Source organism: Nycticebus coucang, chromosome Y (assembly GCF_027406575.1).
Source record: "Nycticebus coucang isolate mNycCou1 chromosome Y, mNycCou1.pri, whole genome shotgun sequence".
NCBI lineage: Eukaryota > Metazoa > Chordata > Mammalia > Primates > Lorisidae > Nycticebus > Nycticebus coucang.
The window spans coordinates 28,943,956-28,964,112 of NC_069805.1; the positions used below are offsets into that span (position 1 = coordinate 28,943,956).

General features: G+C 40.1%; 1 protein-coding gene across 2 annotated transcripts in view; it reads right to left on the bottom strand.

Annotated features, from left to right (window-relative positions):
• Nucleotides 1–20,157, bottom strand: part of LOC128578952 (protein 4.1-like) — a 128,074-nt gene that overhangs the window by 85,029 nt on the left and 22,888 nt on the right. Inside the window, exons 3-4 of one of the 2 annotated variants that reach the window (XM_053581290.1) lie at nt 16,574–16,729; nt 6,128–6,302 (exon numbers count right to left, since the gene is read on the bottom strand). The exons of the other annotated variant lie outside the window; for it this stretch is intronic. Of the exons in view, the coding sequence (XP_053437265.1) occupies nt 16,581–16,729 (149 nt within the window). The 3' untranslated portion in view covers nt 6,128–6,302; nt 16,574–16,580. Of the gene's footprint in view, nt 1–6,127; nt 6,303–16,573; nt 16,730–20,157 lie in introns of those variants that run through there. 2 annotated transcript variants of the gene reach the window in all.

Genomic DNA, 20,157 nt, shown 5'->3' on the forward strand with positions numbered 1-20,157 from the left:
ATATATGCTGAGAACCACCCCCTGAAGGCTACCACACATCGTGAAGTCCAAATGCTGAGGGACTGGATACCTGCATTTTGTCTCTTCTAATGGATGGTTCTTATTTATTACCAGGCATTGGTGAAATGCAGGGTAAAAGGTAAACACCCAGGACCTTCTGCTACTGGACCTCTCAGCAGCAAAATCTCTAAAGGGGACAAGAGGACTGAGCCATCATCCACTACTGAAACTTCCAGGATTCCTCAGAGCTCCTTGTTAGCCCCCTGGGCTCCTTCAAACCCTTAGACCCTTACTGCTTTGGGGTTTACTTCTGATTTTTGCTCTCTGGCCATCTATCAGTTAAATATTTATTCAAAAGTAAAGAGAAATGCATGCCAAATATTTAACAAGTCACAGGAAATAGTTGTAGGGTGGCTGTACCTTCTTAAGCACAGAGCCGGTGGAAGAACACATGATTTATTCTTCCATGCAGAAGAAAGGGTGGTGTGACTGCCCAGGCCTCAAATCCCACTGCAAGATGGCCATTCAATAAAAGCTCAGGACTGTCTTTATCCATTCATTGGCCTTATTTTTTATTTTTGAAAATTAATACATCCACGGGGTGGGTTATCAATAGCTCTTCTCCTTAACCACTGCTCCAAAAATGTCTCTGAACAGAGAATGATTTCACAGCCACAGCTAGATTACTGAGTGAGGCCCAGGGTGATGAAGAGAAAGGGAGCAGGCAGAAGTGTCTTTATTGGCTGCTGCAGAGACCAGGGGAACTGGGGAGGGAGACCGGGAAAGCCTTGGGCTGGAGGCACCAGGTGTTTGTGCCCAGAATGAGTGTTGCTCCTGCAAAAACAGTCCCGCCCTGAATAGGGGAGGCTGAGCCCTTGCCAAGGGGCTGCCCAGATGCCTGGGCTTGTGAAGTGGCTGTAGCAGGCAATCTCAGCAGGAAAGCCAAGGGCAGGTGTATGTCCACTGCTAACAATCTGCAGACTTGATTGGCTTGACTCACCCAGAGCCTCTGAAAGCCTGGAATTGCTGGTTGATGTTTAGAACTCCAGGGATTTCACATAAAAATATGTTTCTGGCTTCTTGGGAAATTTCAAAAGGCTTTGGGCTCTCAAGCTGTTTGGCTGACGAGCTATGGTCAGCCAGGGCTGCTGGCCTTCTGACAAAAAGGGTCTGGCTCTAGGTGCCCAGTTCCACCCAGACCAGGTCAGGAATCGGAGTTACATGCTATATGCTCAGGTGGGTGGGCTTCCTGCCACCTGAACATCTGGTCTTTCTTCACCCACTGGGAAAGACTCAGACTAAGGGGAGGCAGGGAAAGCCAGGAAACATGGGACAAGGCTGGGGTGGATGCTGTCAGGTGGAGTAAAGGAGACACTCGCAGGTCTGGAGGCTCAGGTGACCATCCTGGCTCTTTAAGGAAGTGAGTGCCCAGGAGGGTCATTACTCGGTTTTTCTGAAGGAAAGGAACCCAAAAAGGTCCTGATTTACCAAGCTTTAGGCTGATCTGTGTGCTAGGTCCCTGCCAGGTGCTGAGAAGCTTGAGTAACAAGCAGCCAAGAGGCAGCACTGAGCTTGGGGTGGAGCCAGCAAGGGAGGTGGAGCCTGTTGTGCTGAGGACTCAGAGAGGACTTCCTGGAGGGAGCATGTGAGCTGTGGGGATGCAGATGTCCCCAGCAGAAAGCACAGCCTAACAGCTGTTCGCATAAAGTGCAAAGAGTCCCTCTTTGGTGTCTCTAGCCCGCTATTCTTTTCTTTCTTTTTTTTTTTTAATAAATTTTTTATTTCAATTTCATATGAGGGCACAAATTTTTAGGTTATATTGTTCTCACTTCCAAGGTAAAGTTCAAGATATAGAGGAACCCCTCACCAAGGGGGCTTGCTAAACACTCTATCATTGTGCACTTAGGTGGGATCCACCAAATACCTTCTCTCCTCCCATCAACTGCCCTTCCCACATCCCCCTCCCATTTCCTTCCTCACTTCTCCCTCTTTCTAGACTATATTTTTCTTTTGTCATTTATATAAAGATGTAATTGTTTATGTATTATTTTCATATTGTTATTGAGTACATGGGACTTTTTTTCTTGAGATACTTTACTAAGAGGAATGTACCTCCATCCAGGTAAATATAAAAGATGGTAAGTCTTTACGTCAAGAATGTTTCAGTCCATCCAGGTAAACATAAAAGATGTTAAGTCTCTATCTTCTTATGGCTGAATAGTATTCTATGGTATGCATGTACCACAATTTGTTAATCTGTTCATGGGTTGAGTGTTTGGGCTGCTTCCATGACTTGGCAATTATGAATTAGTTTTCAGTAAACACTCTGGTGAAAATGTCTTTGTGGTAAAATGATTTTTTAGATGCCTAATTAGGGGATTGTGAGATCAATGTGAACCTCCATAGAGTTTATATCAGTTTGCAATCCCACCAGCACTGTAAAAGTGTTTCCTTTTCTCCACATCCACACCAGCATCTGCAGTTTTGACAGTTTGTGATGTAGGTTAATTTTACTGGAGTTAGGTAATATCTCACCTGAGTGGTTGTGATTTTCATTGCCCTGATGATTAAAGACGATGAGCATTTCTTCATGTGTTTGTTAGCTATTCATCTGTCTTCTTTAGAGAAGTTTCTGTTCAAGTCTCTTGACCACATAGAAGTGGGGTTGTTTGCTCTTTTTTGTGGTGATTAATTTGAGTTCTCTGTAAATTCTAGTTATCAGGATTTTATCAGATTCATCACAGGAGAAATTTTCTTCCATGCCTAAGGCTATCTGTTTGCTTTGTTTGTGGTACCCTTAGCTACACAGAAACTTTTAGCATGATCAAATCCCATTTATATATTTGTAGTGTTGCTAGATTTGCCATGGGTATATTCCTCATATAGTTTTTCCCAAGGCCAATATCTAGAAGTGTCTTTTCCTCACACTCTCTTCTAGAATTTCTATTGTTTTATGTCTTAAATTTAAATCTTTTATCCAGTGAGAATTAATGTTTTTCAGTGGTGAGATGTGCAGGTCAACTTTCAGTCTTTCACATGTGGCTGACACGTTCTCCCAGCATCATTGGTTAAACAAGAATTATTTTTCCTAGTGGGTCCTTTTCTTAGGCTTATCAAGATCATCTGGCCGTATGTGGCTGCGTTCCTCTCTAGATTCTCTAATCTATTCCATAGATCTGAATCTCTGTTTTTGTGCCAGTACCTTGCTATTTTGAGCACTATAGACTTGTAGTATAATCTGAATTCTGATAACATGATGCCTTCAGATTTATTGTTATTTCTAGCTGGCTTTCACTGGGATGCTAGTGTGGAAGCTGTATGGGCATTCTAAGGCCTCTTCCTTGCAGGTTTTAGGGCATCACTGTGCCTGGTAGATGCTGGTGGTGTTAAATGGTTTCCTTCATCTTCTATCTCCTATTGTCATCATTAGGATTCCGGAAAGCCAGCCTGTTGTCTGGTTTAGGAGGCTGGAGAATCCTGCAAACTTTTCTCGTTTGATGGCTCCCAATTACTCAGGAGCAGAAGTGGCTAAGTCTTCAAGGTCCCTTTCCATCCTATAGTCGCTGGGTACACCCCCTTCCCCGATGGCATTTCCACTGTGTGAGAAACAATAGCACCCCGGGAATCCACAGTGGTGTCAGCCTAGCCAATATGGACTCTGAGAGTCATTAACTGTGTCCTAGAGGAGGCTTTCCCGAAGACGGGGTCACTCCACTGTGTTTTCTGTAAGTCATTTGTTCATAATTGACCATGAAAAGAAAAGGGAAAAAGGCAGGGCAGTCCCAGAAAAGTAGAGTGGAAGGAAGACAAAGGAGCCTGTGTGACCTTTTGTGCCCTGCTGAGAAAACCAGGAGGAAGAAGCTTGAGGACCACCCAATGCGGAAAAGCCACATTTTCAAATCCCCAAGCCATGGGTCTCACCTACTCATAACCTGGGCAGTCAGTGGATCAAATAATAATTGGAACTCTTAGAACACTCCCAAGTTTTGGGGTTGCCCATGATCCCACCATGAACTGAGGACTGGAGGCAAAGTTGTGTTTCCCCAGTTTAGGAGGATGTATCGATTGATTATAAGATGTACTGAGAGTTGCAGAGACAGGTGGCTTTAGTTCCATCTTTTCTCCATTAATTGTAAAATACTAATTATATTACGTCATGTGTTTTGATTAGTGAAACTTATTTCGAGTAGTCTATCTGATCCTTCCCATCTAAGGAGAGGAAGTCAGTCCTTCCCACTGACTTTTGAGAATTGAGAGATTTCACTTTAAGCAGAAAAATAGGCCCTTCAGCCAGGAAATTGAGAGTCTGTGATTCTGTGGGCAAGGAGGACTCCACAGAGCTGAGTATTCCAAAGATAGCCTTCCACTCAGGCCATGCAAACACTGGGCTGCTTAAAATGCAATGATCAGACCCTGCAACTTCTTTCCATTCTTTATTTTCTCCCATTTTTGAAAAATCTGACACATATTCCTGACTTGCAAAAGAGTATGTGAAACAAAATTTAATTGAAATAAATTACACATTGCCATATTCCCACATAAAGGTTTTTAGAAGCCAGTGAAATCCACACTTTGATGAATTTCAAATCTCACTATGCCAGGAGCCTTTTGCCATGTATAGGACAGGGCATCAAAAGGGTGTTTACCGTCCTCATCCACTGTGAGGAGGTGTTTGTCCTTGAATGCTGAATTAGCAGCCAACATCATGGCCATAGCCACAGATAACGGTGTTGGTCTGTTGGACCTGGCCTCTGTTTCTGAGAAATATGCAAGCATTAGTACCTTTGACAGATGAGAAAACTGAAGTCTTGGCAATTAGGAGCTTGCTCAAGAGCATGCAGCTGTTAAGTGCTGGAACAGGAGCTGTCTCCCAAGCTGAGAACCAGGTGCTCTCCTTGCTCCTGGGAATCCACAATGGTGGCAGCCTAGCAAGTTCAATCATTTGAATGTGTTTGAAGGAATTTGGGTCTTCAAGCTAATGCTGGAAATGACATTAACCTGTTGTTTTGAAATATTTATCCATGACGCATAGTATGCTGAAAACTTGTCTATGTTTGCAGAGAGAGGTGATGTGATAGACCTTACCCAGCCAAAAAAAGGCTTTTTTTTTTTTTTGGAGGGATGCTCATTTCTCTTTACCCATTCCAGTTTTCTAAACTTCTTTGATAGGGGTGAGGGGGAGGAGTTTAGAGAGTTTAACCATGTGGGTAACATTTCTGATTGGTTGTGGTCAATGCTGCAACAATATGGCTGTCAGATAGGAAAAAAAAAAAGGACAGCCTAGGCCTTGGTCAGGTACATGGATACACTTGTGTGTTTGTAGTGACCATCAGTGACCAGGATCAGACTTCCTGAGGCTGCATCCCTGTGCATCATGCAGAAGAGTGTGTGCAAAAGCTCTTAGCAAGTGAGACAGCCGGGTACTAATAGTGATGGTGAAAGGAAAAAGAAATAGAAAACAAAAAAGAAAGGCTGACATGCTTTTTTATTCAGGGCTTTAAGGAACAGAATTGGGTTTTATTTCTAGATACTAGAAAGTGAAACTTTCAGTGTGGCTTTTTGTTTCGCATGTATTTAAAAAATAAAATAACCTACTGGTTCTTTGAAAGCAAATGAGGCTCCCTCTTTCCTTCCTGTAACATGTCCCCATCCCCAATTTTAGCGAAACTGTGTGTGTAAACAGTATCTTAATTGACTTCAGGTTAAGGAAGTCTGGAAAACAAGTTACAATTTATAAAATCATAATGGACATCCTTGAGACCTCGTCACTAAATAAACTACAGGGATTTATTTTCCAACCACAAACTGAGTGCAGGATGTTTGCTACATATTCAGTGGGTGGAAAGAATTAGCAGAAAGATTGGACTAGTGTGCTAGAGGACTACATTTGGGGAGAAAAGATTCTCCCTGCAAAGCAGAGGGCCAGTCCCAAACTTGGTCCCAGATGATCAACCCTCACAATGAAGTTGGTAATGGAGGCTCATCTACATCTCATTCATGTCTAATGTCTCTGTCTCTGTTTAGTGCTGTGTCTATTTTGAGATTCAGAAAAGAAATATTTGAATTTGCAAAGTAAATTGTCTTTTGGTTGTTTATTAATGATCATGTACATTTTCCTGTTTGATCCCTTGGAGCTAAATCTCGGCCTTTAGGTTTCAGCTGTAAAGCGGGATCATGGGCTTCTTTGGTAGTTCAGAGAGGCGGCAACTGGAGCCACAACACCTGGTTCCAAACAACAGCTTCCCCAGTTCCTGCTTCACCTGGGCACATTACTCACTGTCTTTCCTCCTCAGTTTTCGCACCTGAAAAAGGGGAGGATCATAATAATGGGACTTACATTTAGGGTGGTGTTAGTGCTGAATGACACACAATCCCTCTTAAAACAAACAGATAGTATCGGATTAAAAAAAATCTCCCACCCATGAATGATTTTTCCCCATTTTGGTAATGTTGGATCTTCTTTCCTTTTCATTTTAGTAAATCATTTTGAAGGATTTTCATAGCTTGACTGAATATACTGGCTGGCTACTAGGAGTTTTATGACCTGGGGTTGGGGTCAGTGAGGTTGCTTCTAACAGTCTGAGTCACAAAAGGTAGAACATGTTTGCAGAGGAGTTTAGGGGGCAGGTAGAGCAGATCAATTTGTGTAGATTAGATGCCTCCTGAACAAAATCCCCGGTATCTTAGAAATGCAAACTAATCCAGATGGCTGACTGGCTGGACAGGCAGAGTTTAGCAGCCTCTTTCTGTATTAGGTGGTCACCTCTACTGTCCCCCACCCCACATACACATGCCAAAAAAGACAGACTTAGCATCTGGGCCAGTTATCCCAAAATTTAACATTTGTAGTGCTCCACGACGACTGCACATTGAAAAGTTTATGCTTCCTCATCATCCCCTTTTATTTTATAATTGTCTGTTGTTCACAGTACTGATTTGTAGAATTGGGCATGATAAAGAGTAACTATTTTAAATTTATCCAATATGCCCATCTGTATGGATATAGACTGCGGGTATGGACCAAAGTGTCTCATTTCTTTATGAAAGGAGAGATGTGCCATTCCCTCTCACACATAATAGACTGACATTAAAACAATACAATGGCCCTGAATGTTGATAAATGTGACTGCTCTTCTGATACTGTTTTTGGTGAGATGACTGCAAGCCATATGGGCTCCAAGAACTACATTAATGTTTTCATGAAAGATGTGCACAGGTAGTAAATTATCTGCAAATAACCTTGGGTATCAGCTTTCAGTGGACTGGATTTTTATTTACTGAAAGCATTTTGTGTTGTTGGTTTCATAGGTCTGCTCCTACCTCACGTGTGATTTTGGAGGAGGCAGTTCACAGCACAACCTTGGCAAAAGCCAAGTTACAATATTGGCTCCCCTCCCATTTTAAAATTGTATGATGAAACAAACTACAATTAAGGGTTAATGTGTTCATTTTAAGTGACCCAATGCAAAACAGGAAATGATTGAACCAGTAGAGATCACCCACTAGTTTATTTATCTGGTTATGTACGGGCAGGCAACTCCTCTGCTGAGAGAAAAAGCACACAAAAAATCAAGCAGTCCTCCTGACATTGGTATTTAGACAAGGGTGCTACAAAGCAGAGATTGGAAACTCTAACACCACAGATGCCTGGCTGCTGAAGCCCAGCAGAGATGCCACTTGGATTCCAGGCAGCACTTATCACTAGGACCTGGCACTGAGGTGGCTGTATCCAGAAAGATCTTGCCAGACCTTTTCACTTCTCAGGAGAAAATGGAAATCCATTTTGTTATGTGATTTTTTTTTTTAAGTTAACAATGGCCATTCATTACTTTTTTTTTCTTTAATAGTTTGGGGACAGAAGATTAAAAATAAATGTGAGTGTCTAAAGCTTGTAACCTTTTGGAAGGATGGATGTATTTATGTGTACAGGAGTGATGGGATCTATGATACTGCCACTGAGCCACCATGGGGAAAAGAATGTGGACTTTGGGGACTCATAGTCAGATTGGGCAGACCCATCCCTGCCCCATGAGGAAGCAGTTAAGGTGGAGGGAGAAAGTAGGGAATGAAAAGGCAAACAGACCCTGATTTGCATTCTCTTCCCCATCCTCTTCAGCACCCCCTTCAGCACATAGGCTTGCAGATATGGGCTATTAAATAAACATATCCTGCTGAGACAGGGGATTAGTCCAAAGTTACAGCAGATCCTTGTAAACCGACATTCCTATCCTCATTTCCCCTGGTAACTAACCAACACCCAACCTTGTTAATCTAACCTGGCAAAGGCTTGCTTTTCTTCCCTACCCCAACTGAAAGAAACGTATAAAAACTCTCTTCTTTTGTCATGCAGGTACAGAGAATTTTCAGATGTGAATCTTTCTTGGTCATCCAGCTGATAAAGGACCTGATACTCAATTGAAACAGTGTGTTGGGTTTTTCTCTACAATTCCACTTGCATTGGGTACAGTATTTGGAGGCCCCAGTGAGATCTCGCTAGCTGGAGTGTCTGAAATCCCTGTGACACCCCCTGCAGAGGGCAGAAATTAAGGTGAGGTGCACCCTGAGACATTCCAGGGCCTTTGATTTCCTGAAATCCTATTGAGGACTCTGAAGAAACTCAGATGGATTCCACCAAAATCCTGGGTCTGAAACTCCCACTCAAGAGGTAAGTGTTCTTTTTCTAAGTGTAGTTTATTTGTGTTCAGGAAGCAACCTTACATTACCAAGAACAGTCCACAGAATAGTCACAGAGACTCCAGTGCTGTCGGGATGCTGCTAAGTGCCCCAGGGATCCAGGTTAGTGCACAGGAAGAATGACAGGCACCCAAGAAGGAGGCACAAGGACTCCTGAATACTGCCTGGGAGAGACTCATGAGGGAGAGATAGAAGCTCCTGAGAGTTGGCTCATGCTGGATAGACCTGTCCCAGGTTTCTGAAAACAGCAGGATGCCAGTGGGGAGCCTCAGCCTCAGAGGCACATTTGATTTGTTCTTTGTTCATGAGTTTGTTTGTCATTATTGTCATCAGTGTGCTGACTATTCTTAGTGTCTGTTCTGATTTCTATTCTTTTTGATTGGGTTCACAATTGTGGGAACTCAATAAAGTGAACCCCTCATACCCCCCCAGTGCATGTTAAAAAACTTCACTGCTGGCTTCTCCAATGACTATGGAGTCCACTACACTAACAATCATCTCCGACTCCTCTGTGAAGTTGAATGGCCCAGATTTAATGTAGGGTGGCCTTCTACTGGCTCCCTTGACCCAACTCTTATGACTGTGGTCCATCAAGTGGTCACTGGGAAGCCAGGTCACCTTGACCAGTTCCCCTACATTATCAGTGATTGATTTTAGTCTGTAATCCCCTTCCCTGGCTTTGTGTATGTGAAGTGGGTATAACAAAGCGAGACCACTCAAGGAGAGAATAGGCTCAGATGCACGTGGTAGCTACCAACTGGCTGGAAGAAACTGACATCTGCACTGGGAAATGTCTAAGACAACAAAGAATCAATCCAGGGTCCCCACTGTTTTAATGGAATTAGGTGTCTGATCAACCCCTGGATGTTAGATTGCTGGCAGGACTGTTGAGAGGTGTAGGAGAGTGGGTGTGTGTGTGGTGTGACTGAGACTGGACACCAACTGTAGAGTTCCCCATTTCCCCTCACGAATCCTAGGACAGTGTTGGTTTACCTTCTATGGCTAAGTAACAGTTTGTGTAAGAAATCGAGGGTACCCAGGTTAAGAAATCTGTTGGAATTGTGTGCATGTGAATGCTTGGAAACTAACTGAGATGGGTAATAATAGGCATGAGGAGTTCATGCCCCCTTCCCCTTTTCATAGGAAAAATAACTGTGTGCTGGCTGCTGTCTGTATCCCTGTATATAAAGTGTTTGCAGTTTGTCTGAGGGAAAGGGATGAGAAGCACATGGAAAAAGGCTGCTCTGTTAAGAACTGTGCTGAAAGATTTTGGAAAAGGGCTTGTGGAGAGACTACTGCAACATGTCTCTGGGAAGACTGAGAACTTTAAAGAAGAATAACTTCCATGCCTGATGTTCAGGTGATTGTGGTATCATTTAAGATAGAATTTGTTTTAAACCTGTTACTAAAGTTAAAATGTTCAAAGTTTATAGAACTGCTACCTCTATAATATTTCTAAGTTTGCTGGATTTGACCTTGAGCTTGTGTTGTTAATTTTAAATCTCTGAATTGGGTGAGCTCATTCCCCTACTTAGGCCAGCAACTGCAGGGCACAGCCTAGCCCACATGGCTCCTTTCTTCCCTGCTCCAACTTTTCCCACTGGCTATTCTGAAAGAAACTTGATGTTCCAGGTTTTCTGCTTTCTGTTTTGGATGCAGATCCTGTCCTTGATGGCCATCTTTACTACGTGGCTGTGTTTGACTTAAGGGAACAATGAAAAAACATCAGAAAGAATACTTATGTTATGGTATTGTTGCTGGAGTTTCTTTCTTAAGTGAATCCTTAGTCTCAGGGAGTAAGAGTTGAGCCTATGGGTCGCAGGTGAATGATAAATTTTGATTTTGTTGGTGGGAGGGGCAGGCAGACAGAGTGAATTATGCCAGAGCTTCTGTTCGTGGGGAGGAGGCCCAAGTCAGAGGAATCCTGAATGGGTCCTTTTTCTAGGATTACTACTGACACTAAAAGAATTTTCGCCAGGCTTGTTAGATGGGAAGATGCCTTTAAAACTGATTGAGTGTTTTAACAAATGAATGAATGCAGTCCCTTCACTGGGGCAAGGTTATTAGGTTTTTGTCATAGGGAGGAGATTAGGATATTTACTCTTTGTTCAGGCTGCTTTAATCCTGGATTTGCTCAGTTCAGAGGATGTAGTCTGCAGGGTGCAGCCTGTTTGTGCCTAGAAATGGGAATGTGATTTCTGAGCTCATCTGAGCCTAAAAAATGGGGCGTCCCTGTCTAGCCCTGAGTGGGAAAATCCTGTATCAATATTATATTCCACAAAATGTCTCTCCTTTGTAAAACATAATAATTTGATTATTTTAATTATTTGGGAAACTGAGTCTTTTTCAAGAATAAGATTCTTGCCTTCTAAATCTTCTAATTATTAGCTTAGCCAAGTAAATAAATAGCTTCATAGTAAACTGTGATCTTGTTTTCTAATAAGTAGTTTTTTTGAGAGTAAAAAACAAATAGGCAGAAAGGAAAATCGCATTGTGTAAGAAAAGGATCTTAATTGGTAAATTTTCTCCTAAAACAGAATGATTATTTAAGAAAGTAATAGGCAGGAAAATTTAGAACATTTAGAATGTTTTCAATTGTCTCTGCAGGATTGCAGAAAGTTCATAAGATTATTTTGGAAAGAATTTACATATAATCCAGATGACTATCCAGTACTGCCTTTAAAATCTTTTGACTTGTCATCTTGTTAAAGAAATGTTTTCAGCCTGTAATATTTGACAAACCTTCCAAAATAAAAACTCTAAATTTGTTCTTTTTGAAATATCAAGACCACTGAAAATCTGAGAAAGACATATTAAACTTACTCAATATACCAAAAATGTATAGAAAATATTGTCAATTATGAAATAATTTTATATAGATTATATTTATATGTATATTCCAATATATAAAATATTGGTCTGTCTTAATATATATTATCATTAATAATTTTAATTCATCACAAAAAGTATGTTTCGTAACTGACTGAGTTTAAAGTTTATCCTTCAAGAGAAATTATTAAAAAAGACTAAGCAATTCTCTCCAATTCAAATTTTTGGTGTCTTTGATAATTAAATAGCATCGGGCTAAAGGCAAACTTCTAAGACTTTAATTAGAAAACTAACCTGTCTGTAAGTGTTCTTAACCTAACTTCAAACGGAACAAAAATCAGTTACATGGAACTCAGCTGCTTTGTTATGTTTTTTTGTTTTAAACATTGCTGATTCTTTCTGTGTTCTGTTTTCCAGAAGTCAAGAAAACCATTTTCTGTCTTTTGAGCTTCAGAAATGTATATACTTATAGACAGAAGGTGAAACATTTATTTTTCCTCTCTCCTTGATTTCTCTTGAATTTGAAAGCCATCTGTAAGTATTCCTAATTTCTGACAATACAATTATTTGCATAAGTTCAATAAGAATATATTTGGTTCTATAGGATATTATAAAAACACTGGTATTTTACCAAGGCTTTGACTGGAATAGCATTTTCAGAGGTGTCCAGACTGCCTTAAGGAATTAAAGTTGATGTTATAAGGCCAATAAAAGATAAGTTCATTGAAAAAACTGGCCAGATACCCATCAGTAACATTTTCTGGTCTGTATTAAATAAAGAATGTCACTTTTTGACAGGTCTTGGAACCAAAATTTGCTTGGGCATCTCAAAAGACAAAGAATTTGTCCAATACATGTAGGTATGTAATGGCACATATGAAATCTGGGCTCATGGAAGGCTTTCAACTCTAACCTGAGATTCCTTATAAAAAGTTCCAGCAAAGGCAATTTTAAAGGGAAGAAAGGCCTAGGTAACTGACAATTATTCTTCATGCACTTTATGCCAATGATCACACCCAGTATCCTGAAAGTACAGCTTATTTTGGCAATTGAATTAGTTCTGCTATCATTTGTTTTTAGTAAAGTGAGAAATTAGAAAGAGAAAAGTAGTTCAAAGTAAAAAGAAACTGTACCCCACCTGTATTAGATTCCAGCCTTGTCTGCAATGCCAGCTCATAAAAAGAGACATAGCTGTTTTACTAAACTGATGTGTTAAATGGGACTAAGATATGGGCCAAAGAATATAAAGCTATATACAGTAATTATATTTACTCTGAAGACTTAAGTGTCAACAAAGATCACCTGTTGGCCACACTGAAAACAACTGTGTAGTATCAAACGTTATCTCTTTTGTCTATATAGATACCTTGAGAAAAAAAAAAAAAAACTGGAACTTGAATGAGAATTTCCCAGTAAATTATGTGAATGTAACATGGCCTCATACATGGCCCAATATTCAACTGATGTGCAAGAATATTCACTTGAATTGTCCAGAACTTTGGATCAGTTCCATAGGAATTCTTAAACCTAGGTATTATCTTAAAAACTGTGCTAAGTCTGTAGATAAGAATACTAATGTTCTCACTGTGAATTTCCAGGTGAATCTTAGCCTTGAAATCCAGAACTTGCCGATATTTGTAGTTAACTGCTAAATGGTTTCATTCTCTTACACTCAACCCAACCTTGACTATGGCCTTGTCAGTATAAGAAACCCAGAGAGCCGCAAACATATGCAAGGTGGCTGAGGTCAAGCAGAAGCCAGATGAAAGCCCTGAGAATTTCTGTGAAAGACTAAATGAAACATACAAACTGGCCAACCATTATATGCAATTAGTAAGGGAGGAGAGAAAGGGCCAGTTGAGTAAAAATCAGCCAATCAAAAGCCTCTGAGCTGCTAAAGGAAGAACTATGAACAGTCCTGGTGCCAGGCCTCCCTGACCTGGCCAAACCCTTTTAAAATATACGTATCAGAGAGGAATAGAACAGCTGAGGAAGTGCTCAACCCAAATGTATTATCCTTGGCAAGACCAGTTGCTTATCTCTCTAAGCAACTTGCCAAGCGCCCGAAAAGATGGCCTCCATACCTAAGAACACATGTAGCCCCTGCCATACTACTGCTGGAGGCGGATAAATTCACTTTGGGACAAAACTTAAGAGTCCAAGTACCATATGAAATGGTCACTGTTATGAACACCAAGGGTATCATTGGTTGATCAACTTATGCCTCACGGAATACCAAAGCTTACTGTATGAAAATCAGAGGTTGGTTATAGAGGTTGCCTATATGAGGCCATACACTTAGGAAAGAAGCAAAAAGAAAATTAAAAGACTTCTTGGGAGACACTTTTACATTCCTCTACGTACATTTGCTTGATTGTAAGCAAGGAAAAAAAATCAAGGAAGAAAACACAAACCCTTTTTACAGGATAGCAACTATGAAAAGGAAAGTGGTGGATGCTGAGGGGAAATGGATAAAACTACTGATCAAATTGGATTTGGCAGTTACATGAGACATTCAGTCCTCCTGCCTGTTCCTGTTCTTTGAAAGGTGGTATCTGTGCTTCTCTGCTCAGTGAATGTGCAGCATTGTTGAACACAGCTTCCATTTCCCCAGCCTAGATGATGTCATAGAAAATAAACCCCTGATATTACCAGGACCTGAAAACCTACAGGGAGAACAATGTGGAGGGATATATTCTCTGACTGTTACTTTAGTTCTTTGAATCTGCTTTTATCAGGTAAACATTTCATTTTTTAATGAGTCATAAATTTGTAAGGAAAAGCTAAAATTAAACTCCCTTTAGAATTATTGTAGGAATCCAGCAATATACAAAAATTGAAAGAAATAGATCTTGATCTTTAAAAACTTACTTTACAACAAATGGTGCTGGCACAACTAGATAAACACATGTAAAAGACTGAAACTCAATGCACAACTTTCACCACTTACAAAAATTGATGCAAGATGGAAAAGAGACTTAAATATAAGACACTAAATGATAAAAATCTTGGAAGGAACTGTGGGGAAAACTCTTGACGATGTTGGACTGGGGAATGATTTTTTGGACAAAGACGTCAGCCATCATTGCAACAACAAAACAAAAAGACAACCTTCAGAACAGGAAAAGATATTTGTAACGTATGTATCTGACAAAGGGTTGATAACTAGAATCTACAGAGAACTCAATCAACACAAAATAAGCAATCCCATCTACCACTGGGCAAGAGATATGAACGGAACCTTCTCTGATGATGACAGATGCCTAACATTTGAAAAAAATGCTCATCATCCCTGATCATCAGAGAAATATAAATCAAAACCACCCTGAGACATCACCTAACCCCAGTGAGAATGGCCCACATCACAAAGTCTCAAAGCTGCAGATGTTGGTGTGGATGTGGAGAGAAGGAAACACTTTTACACTGCTGTTGTTACTGCAAACTAATACAACCTTTGTGGAAAATAGTATGGAGAATCCTCAAAGAACTCAAACTAGACCTCCCAGTTGATCCTGCAATCCCATTACTAGGCATGTACCCAGAAGAAAAAACATCCTTTTATCATAAAGACATTTGCACTAGACTGTTCACTGCAGCTCAATTTACAATCACCAACATTTGCAAACAACCTAAATGCCCAACAACACAGGAATGGATTAAGAAGCTGTGGTATATGTATACCATGGAATATTATGCAGCCATAGTATTCTTTTGTATTAATTAATTTTTGTATTAATCTTTTGTATTAACCTGGATTGAGTTGGAACACATTCTTCTTAGTAAAGCCTCACAAGAATGGGGAAGCAAGAATCCAATGCACTCAATTCTCATATGATGGCAGTAGAAGACCTAATATAAGGTGGAGGTGCTTTAAATTAAGTAGGCAAAGTGAAAAAGATACTTCATGATACGCTGTGCTCTTCTGTTTCAGATGTAAGGAGTTACTCTACTGGGTGCCTGTTGGAATGATTACAAAAACATGTTTCTGACAGTGTCTCAGAAGTTGAAGGATACCACCTTATTGGACAGAATTTCTATTGTTTTCAAATCTAATTCTTAAACAAATAATATTTCAAGATGATAGCCAAAAATTCTTTTACAATGAAATGCAAACAATTTCATGTCTCAGGCTATATGAATCACTTGTACTTGTGGCATGAGCCAAGGTCCACATGGTCCTTGAGACCGCCTCCATGCTGCATACTAGGGGCTACTGGTACAAGATTCCTCGGGCACTGGCAGCTACTTTATCTGGCAGGTTCACTATAAATTCATGATGCATGTCTTTAAAATTTTCAAAGTTAGTATTAGAAAACATTATAAATGCACAGGCTGATTTCATTTGTTTTGTTTTGTTTTTTTGTGTGTGTGTGAGTATGCTTACTTCCCATGTTATGTTTAAAAATAAAAATTACTTTGTGCAGACACGGGAAAGAGATCTGAAGAAATCCAAGACTCTTCAAATCAATATTCCAGTGATTTTAGAGGTATTTGAAAAATACTTTATAGGGTACTTGTCCATTCACTATGGTGTATGCACAAAATAAAGCCAATGGCAACACACCTTCTTCTACTCACTCTTCACAAAACAGTTACATTTCCTTAAGGATGACTTGATCAGTTATAGTTTAAAATTTTTCATAAAGAACATCTTTGTTCTTGTTGAAAATTGAAGTCAACATAATTCAAATCACCAAGTCATAGGGTCCACTGTAAAATGTACTTGTAACAAACCAAATCTACATTTTGAATCATTTTAGCTTTCATAATTTAGGAATCTTGCCAGATGATTATGAAGACAGTTGAAAAGTCCAGTAAATTACTTATTTCCATTAATAACAATTTGCATGAAAATATCTTGCTAAAAAGGTTAGAGACCACAGTGAAAGCCAGCAAGAGCCTACACATATTTGAAAGTGGGAAAATTTTATCAGTTAGAGAAAATACAATGGCTAATTTTGAATATTTGATTTCTGAAACAGAAAATGCCACAGATAACCTTGAGTCTAGGCAAACATTTAAAACCACATATCGTACTCATGTTCTGTACCTTTCAATTAGTGCAGGACTTTAGTCTTCTCGGTGTCTTTCTGCCCGCCTTGTGTCATGCAATGGCAATGATGAGGACACCAGGGCCATTTGATATTATCTCTCCAGGACAGACAGGAACATCCTTCATAGGACTTGTCCAAAGGACGGATTTCATCTAGTAAAGAATGGGAAATTTTCAATTACTTTAGAAAATATAAATGTTAACATTTTATGGAAATCCCTGTTAAACAGATCAACAGACAGCATGTAAACAATTAACAGGAATGGAAATACTGACTGAGTTCTCAAAATGCCACTATATAAAAGCAACTTAAGTTTTAGATTTTTACCAAAGTCTGAAAGTACTCATCATTGTAACCAACTGAACTACATAAGGGTCTCGAATCACAGATTTCTAAAGGATATACCCTGATCATGGAGATGGACAGTGGGAGGGTCTGTAATATCAGCTGAAATACCACAATCTGGGCAAAACTTCAGAATTACAATTGTAGAGTACAATTCTTTGGAGTTGCTTTGATCTTGCCTGGATTTACTTCTGAATCGATCTATTGCAACGAATAGTCATATAATTATTAAAATGATTCCCTTCAATAAATATTAAAATTAATCCATAAGGCCATTATTAATGTGAACACCATTCAAAAGATAAGAAAACCAAGGTGAATTTGAGGAATTTAACTATGTTCATGTTTAATATTTTTTATTGTTTAAATCTCTGTCTTCCATGCCTCAATACAATGGACAGTAAATCTAATATATAGCCACCTCCCCCGCCCAGCATCCCTGGCACTCGTGTGGTCTCTCTTCATCTCTCCTACTCGATGACACCATAGGGAAGCTACTCTCATCTTTCCACTGAAGTATTTTCTTAGGCCAGGGACCTGGACATTTTCTAGGCCTCTTCTTCATCCCTCATTACCATCATGCCCAACAAGGTCCTTGGATACATTTCTGAACGGGAACCATTCTTCCCTTTTCTAGTTCAACTTCACCTTTCAAGAACTCACCATCCCTTAACAAATTTTCAGAAGTTTTCTTTTTAACTTTAATAATATTTTAATAATTTTCCTTTGGAAATTATGTGTACGGCCATGATTAACGCCGTAGCTTATGGTTATGATTTCAAAGCACCTATTAGAAACACTCAGGAATCTTTGGATAACGAAAAATTATGCCATACACAGCGGTTCTCAACATTTGTGTCATGACCCCTTTGTTCAATTTGTAATAACGTGGCCTTTAGGAAGGTTGAGAACCACCGCCATAAAGAGAGAGACAAGATGGCTGACCAGATACACTAATGCTGGATCATCTGAGAAAGTATTTTAGATGAAAAAGAAAGAATCAATACAGACTGGGTATAATTTCTATAGAAAAGCATCAGAACCTATAGATGATTCCATGACAAAGTTTCAGAGTAGAACACAAAGGAGGAAGACATCCTAGTGTACAGTGAGAAGGGTAAAGAGAGCAATTTCTTCTCTTTCCCCCACATCTCTGGCAGTTCATGGGCTCTGTACCTGCTGGAAAGACTTTCTTCCCACATGAGCACACAGGCTGCTGCCACCAGTGAGCTGGGAACTGCTTTTGGACAGGTCATGGGCCTCCCAACCCACAGAGAGCACTTTCTGCCCCCAGAGACTCAAAAGGGAATGGCAGGTGCCATATTGCTTCTCTACCTAACTTGGGCCTTAGTCCTCCTCAGAGGTCTTCAATTCTTCAGGTTTTGTTCTGTTTCTTTCCACACACACAGATTTCTCCAGCCCAGACTGTGAAATCCACAGGGTTCTAGGTGATCTGCTTGACTCCAGAACATGGACCTTCTGCCCAGGGTGGGCATCTATTTCTACTCCTGCAAAAAGACTCTGTCCCTGCCCTTCCCACACATGTCACTGCCAAGAGCAACCCAAAGGCAACTCAACCCCAGCCCCTTTCTCCCACACATTGTCAGGACCCATTCTATGCAGTCTCAGAGACATGCCCATAAACAAGCACTAACAGCCAGATTTGGCTGCAAGTTCTTCAAAAGGACACTTGCAACCTGAATGTTTATACCACCACAGTTCACAACTGGAAAGATGTCAAAACAACCCAAGTGCCTATCAATTTATCAGTGGATAAATAAAATATGATATATGTGTACTATAGAGTAGTGATCATTCATTAAAAAAATGGTGATCATCTATGTTTTTTAACAACCTGGGAAGAACTGGAGGCCATTCCACGTGGTATATCACAACATTGGGAAAAACAACACAGATACTTCACACTATATTGCAACTAGTAGATCGATAGTTATGTGCACATCTCGAACTAAATAGAAATCAGGTAGGAGGGAGAGGAAAAAGACATTGAGTAAATTCAACCGAACTGGTCTAATGCACACATTCTGGGTGAAGGGCACACTTACAACTTTGACTTAAAATGTATAAAAGCAAATTATGTAACTAAAACATGTGTACCCCTGTAATATTCTGAAATAATAAAAAAGACTTAATACAGGTTCAAATGTAACATATTAAAATTTGTAGGAATGTCAAATTAAAAGCTGACAAAATGCTGACTCTGCATCCTTTAAGCACTCAGCTCTCCCTCACTTGTTCCCTTAGTCCTGCCACCTCTGCTTCCTACAATGCTTTAGAAACTCCGGCCGTTCCACTGGCTGCCTCCTTCTCAGCTGACTTGCTTCTTCCTCAGTAGGCCTCCCTTCCTCTGTGATCCAGTCTAAGTAGCGCCCCTGCTCATACTTTCTACTTTCAGAAAATTATTTCCCTCGCACACCCCATCGGTCACCATGCAGCTTGGTGATTTGTTCTCTTAAATGGATGACTTGCCTTCTTTTTAGTTCAATTTTCTAATCCTAGAGGATTTGCCATTTTAAATTGCTGATCTACATTGATTTTTATTTTGATATTTGATGTTTAGATAGAACATTTATTTTTACTTTCTATGTAATTAGTGGAGGATTTATTTTACCTTGCGAAACTTCAGACGGAGGATTATTTATATACTTAAATTATTCTAGCCTAACTTATATGAACAGTAAAAAGGAAAAACAGCACATGTCAATGAGAGATAAAGGTAATATTAGTTAGAGGTGGTGAAGAAAATAATGCTCAGTTCCAGGCTCCTGCCTAGCTTTTCATGGGGTAAAAAAAGAACACAGCCCTAAACCAAGAGTTCACTGATTGTTTGGTCATGTTTTGGCATCAAGGCCTTCCTTTTTTTTTGGAGACAGATTCTCACTATGATGCCCTGGGCAGAGTGGTGCAGTGTCACAGCTCATAATAACCTTAAAGCCCTAAACTCTTGGACTTAAACCATTCTCTTGCCTCAGCCTCCCAAGTAGCTGGGACTATAGGCAACCGCCACAATGCCGGGTATTTTTTGGCTGCAGATGTCACTGTTTAGCTGGCCAGGTCCGGGCTCGAATCCACCAGCCCTGGCGTCTGTGGCTGATGCCATAACCACTGTGCTATAGGCGCTGAGCCAAACATATTGGAGAGGGCAACTGAATATGACTTCCTATTTTTTACAGTAACAATAATGCTTTTGATGACTTGCTCATCAGAAAAATTA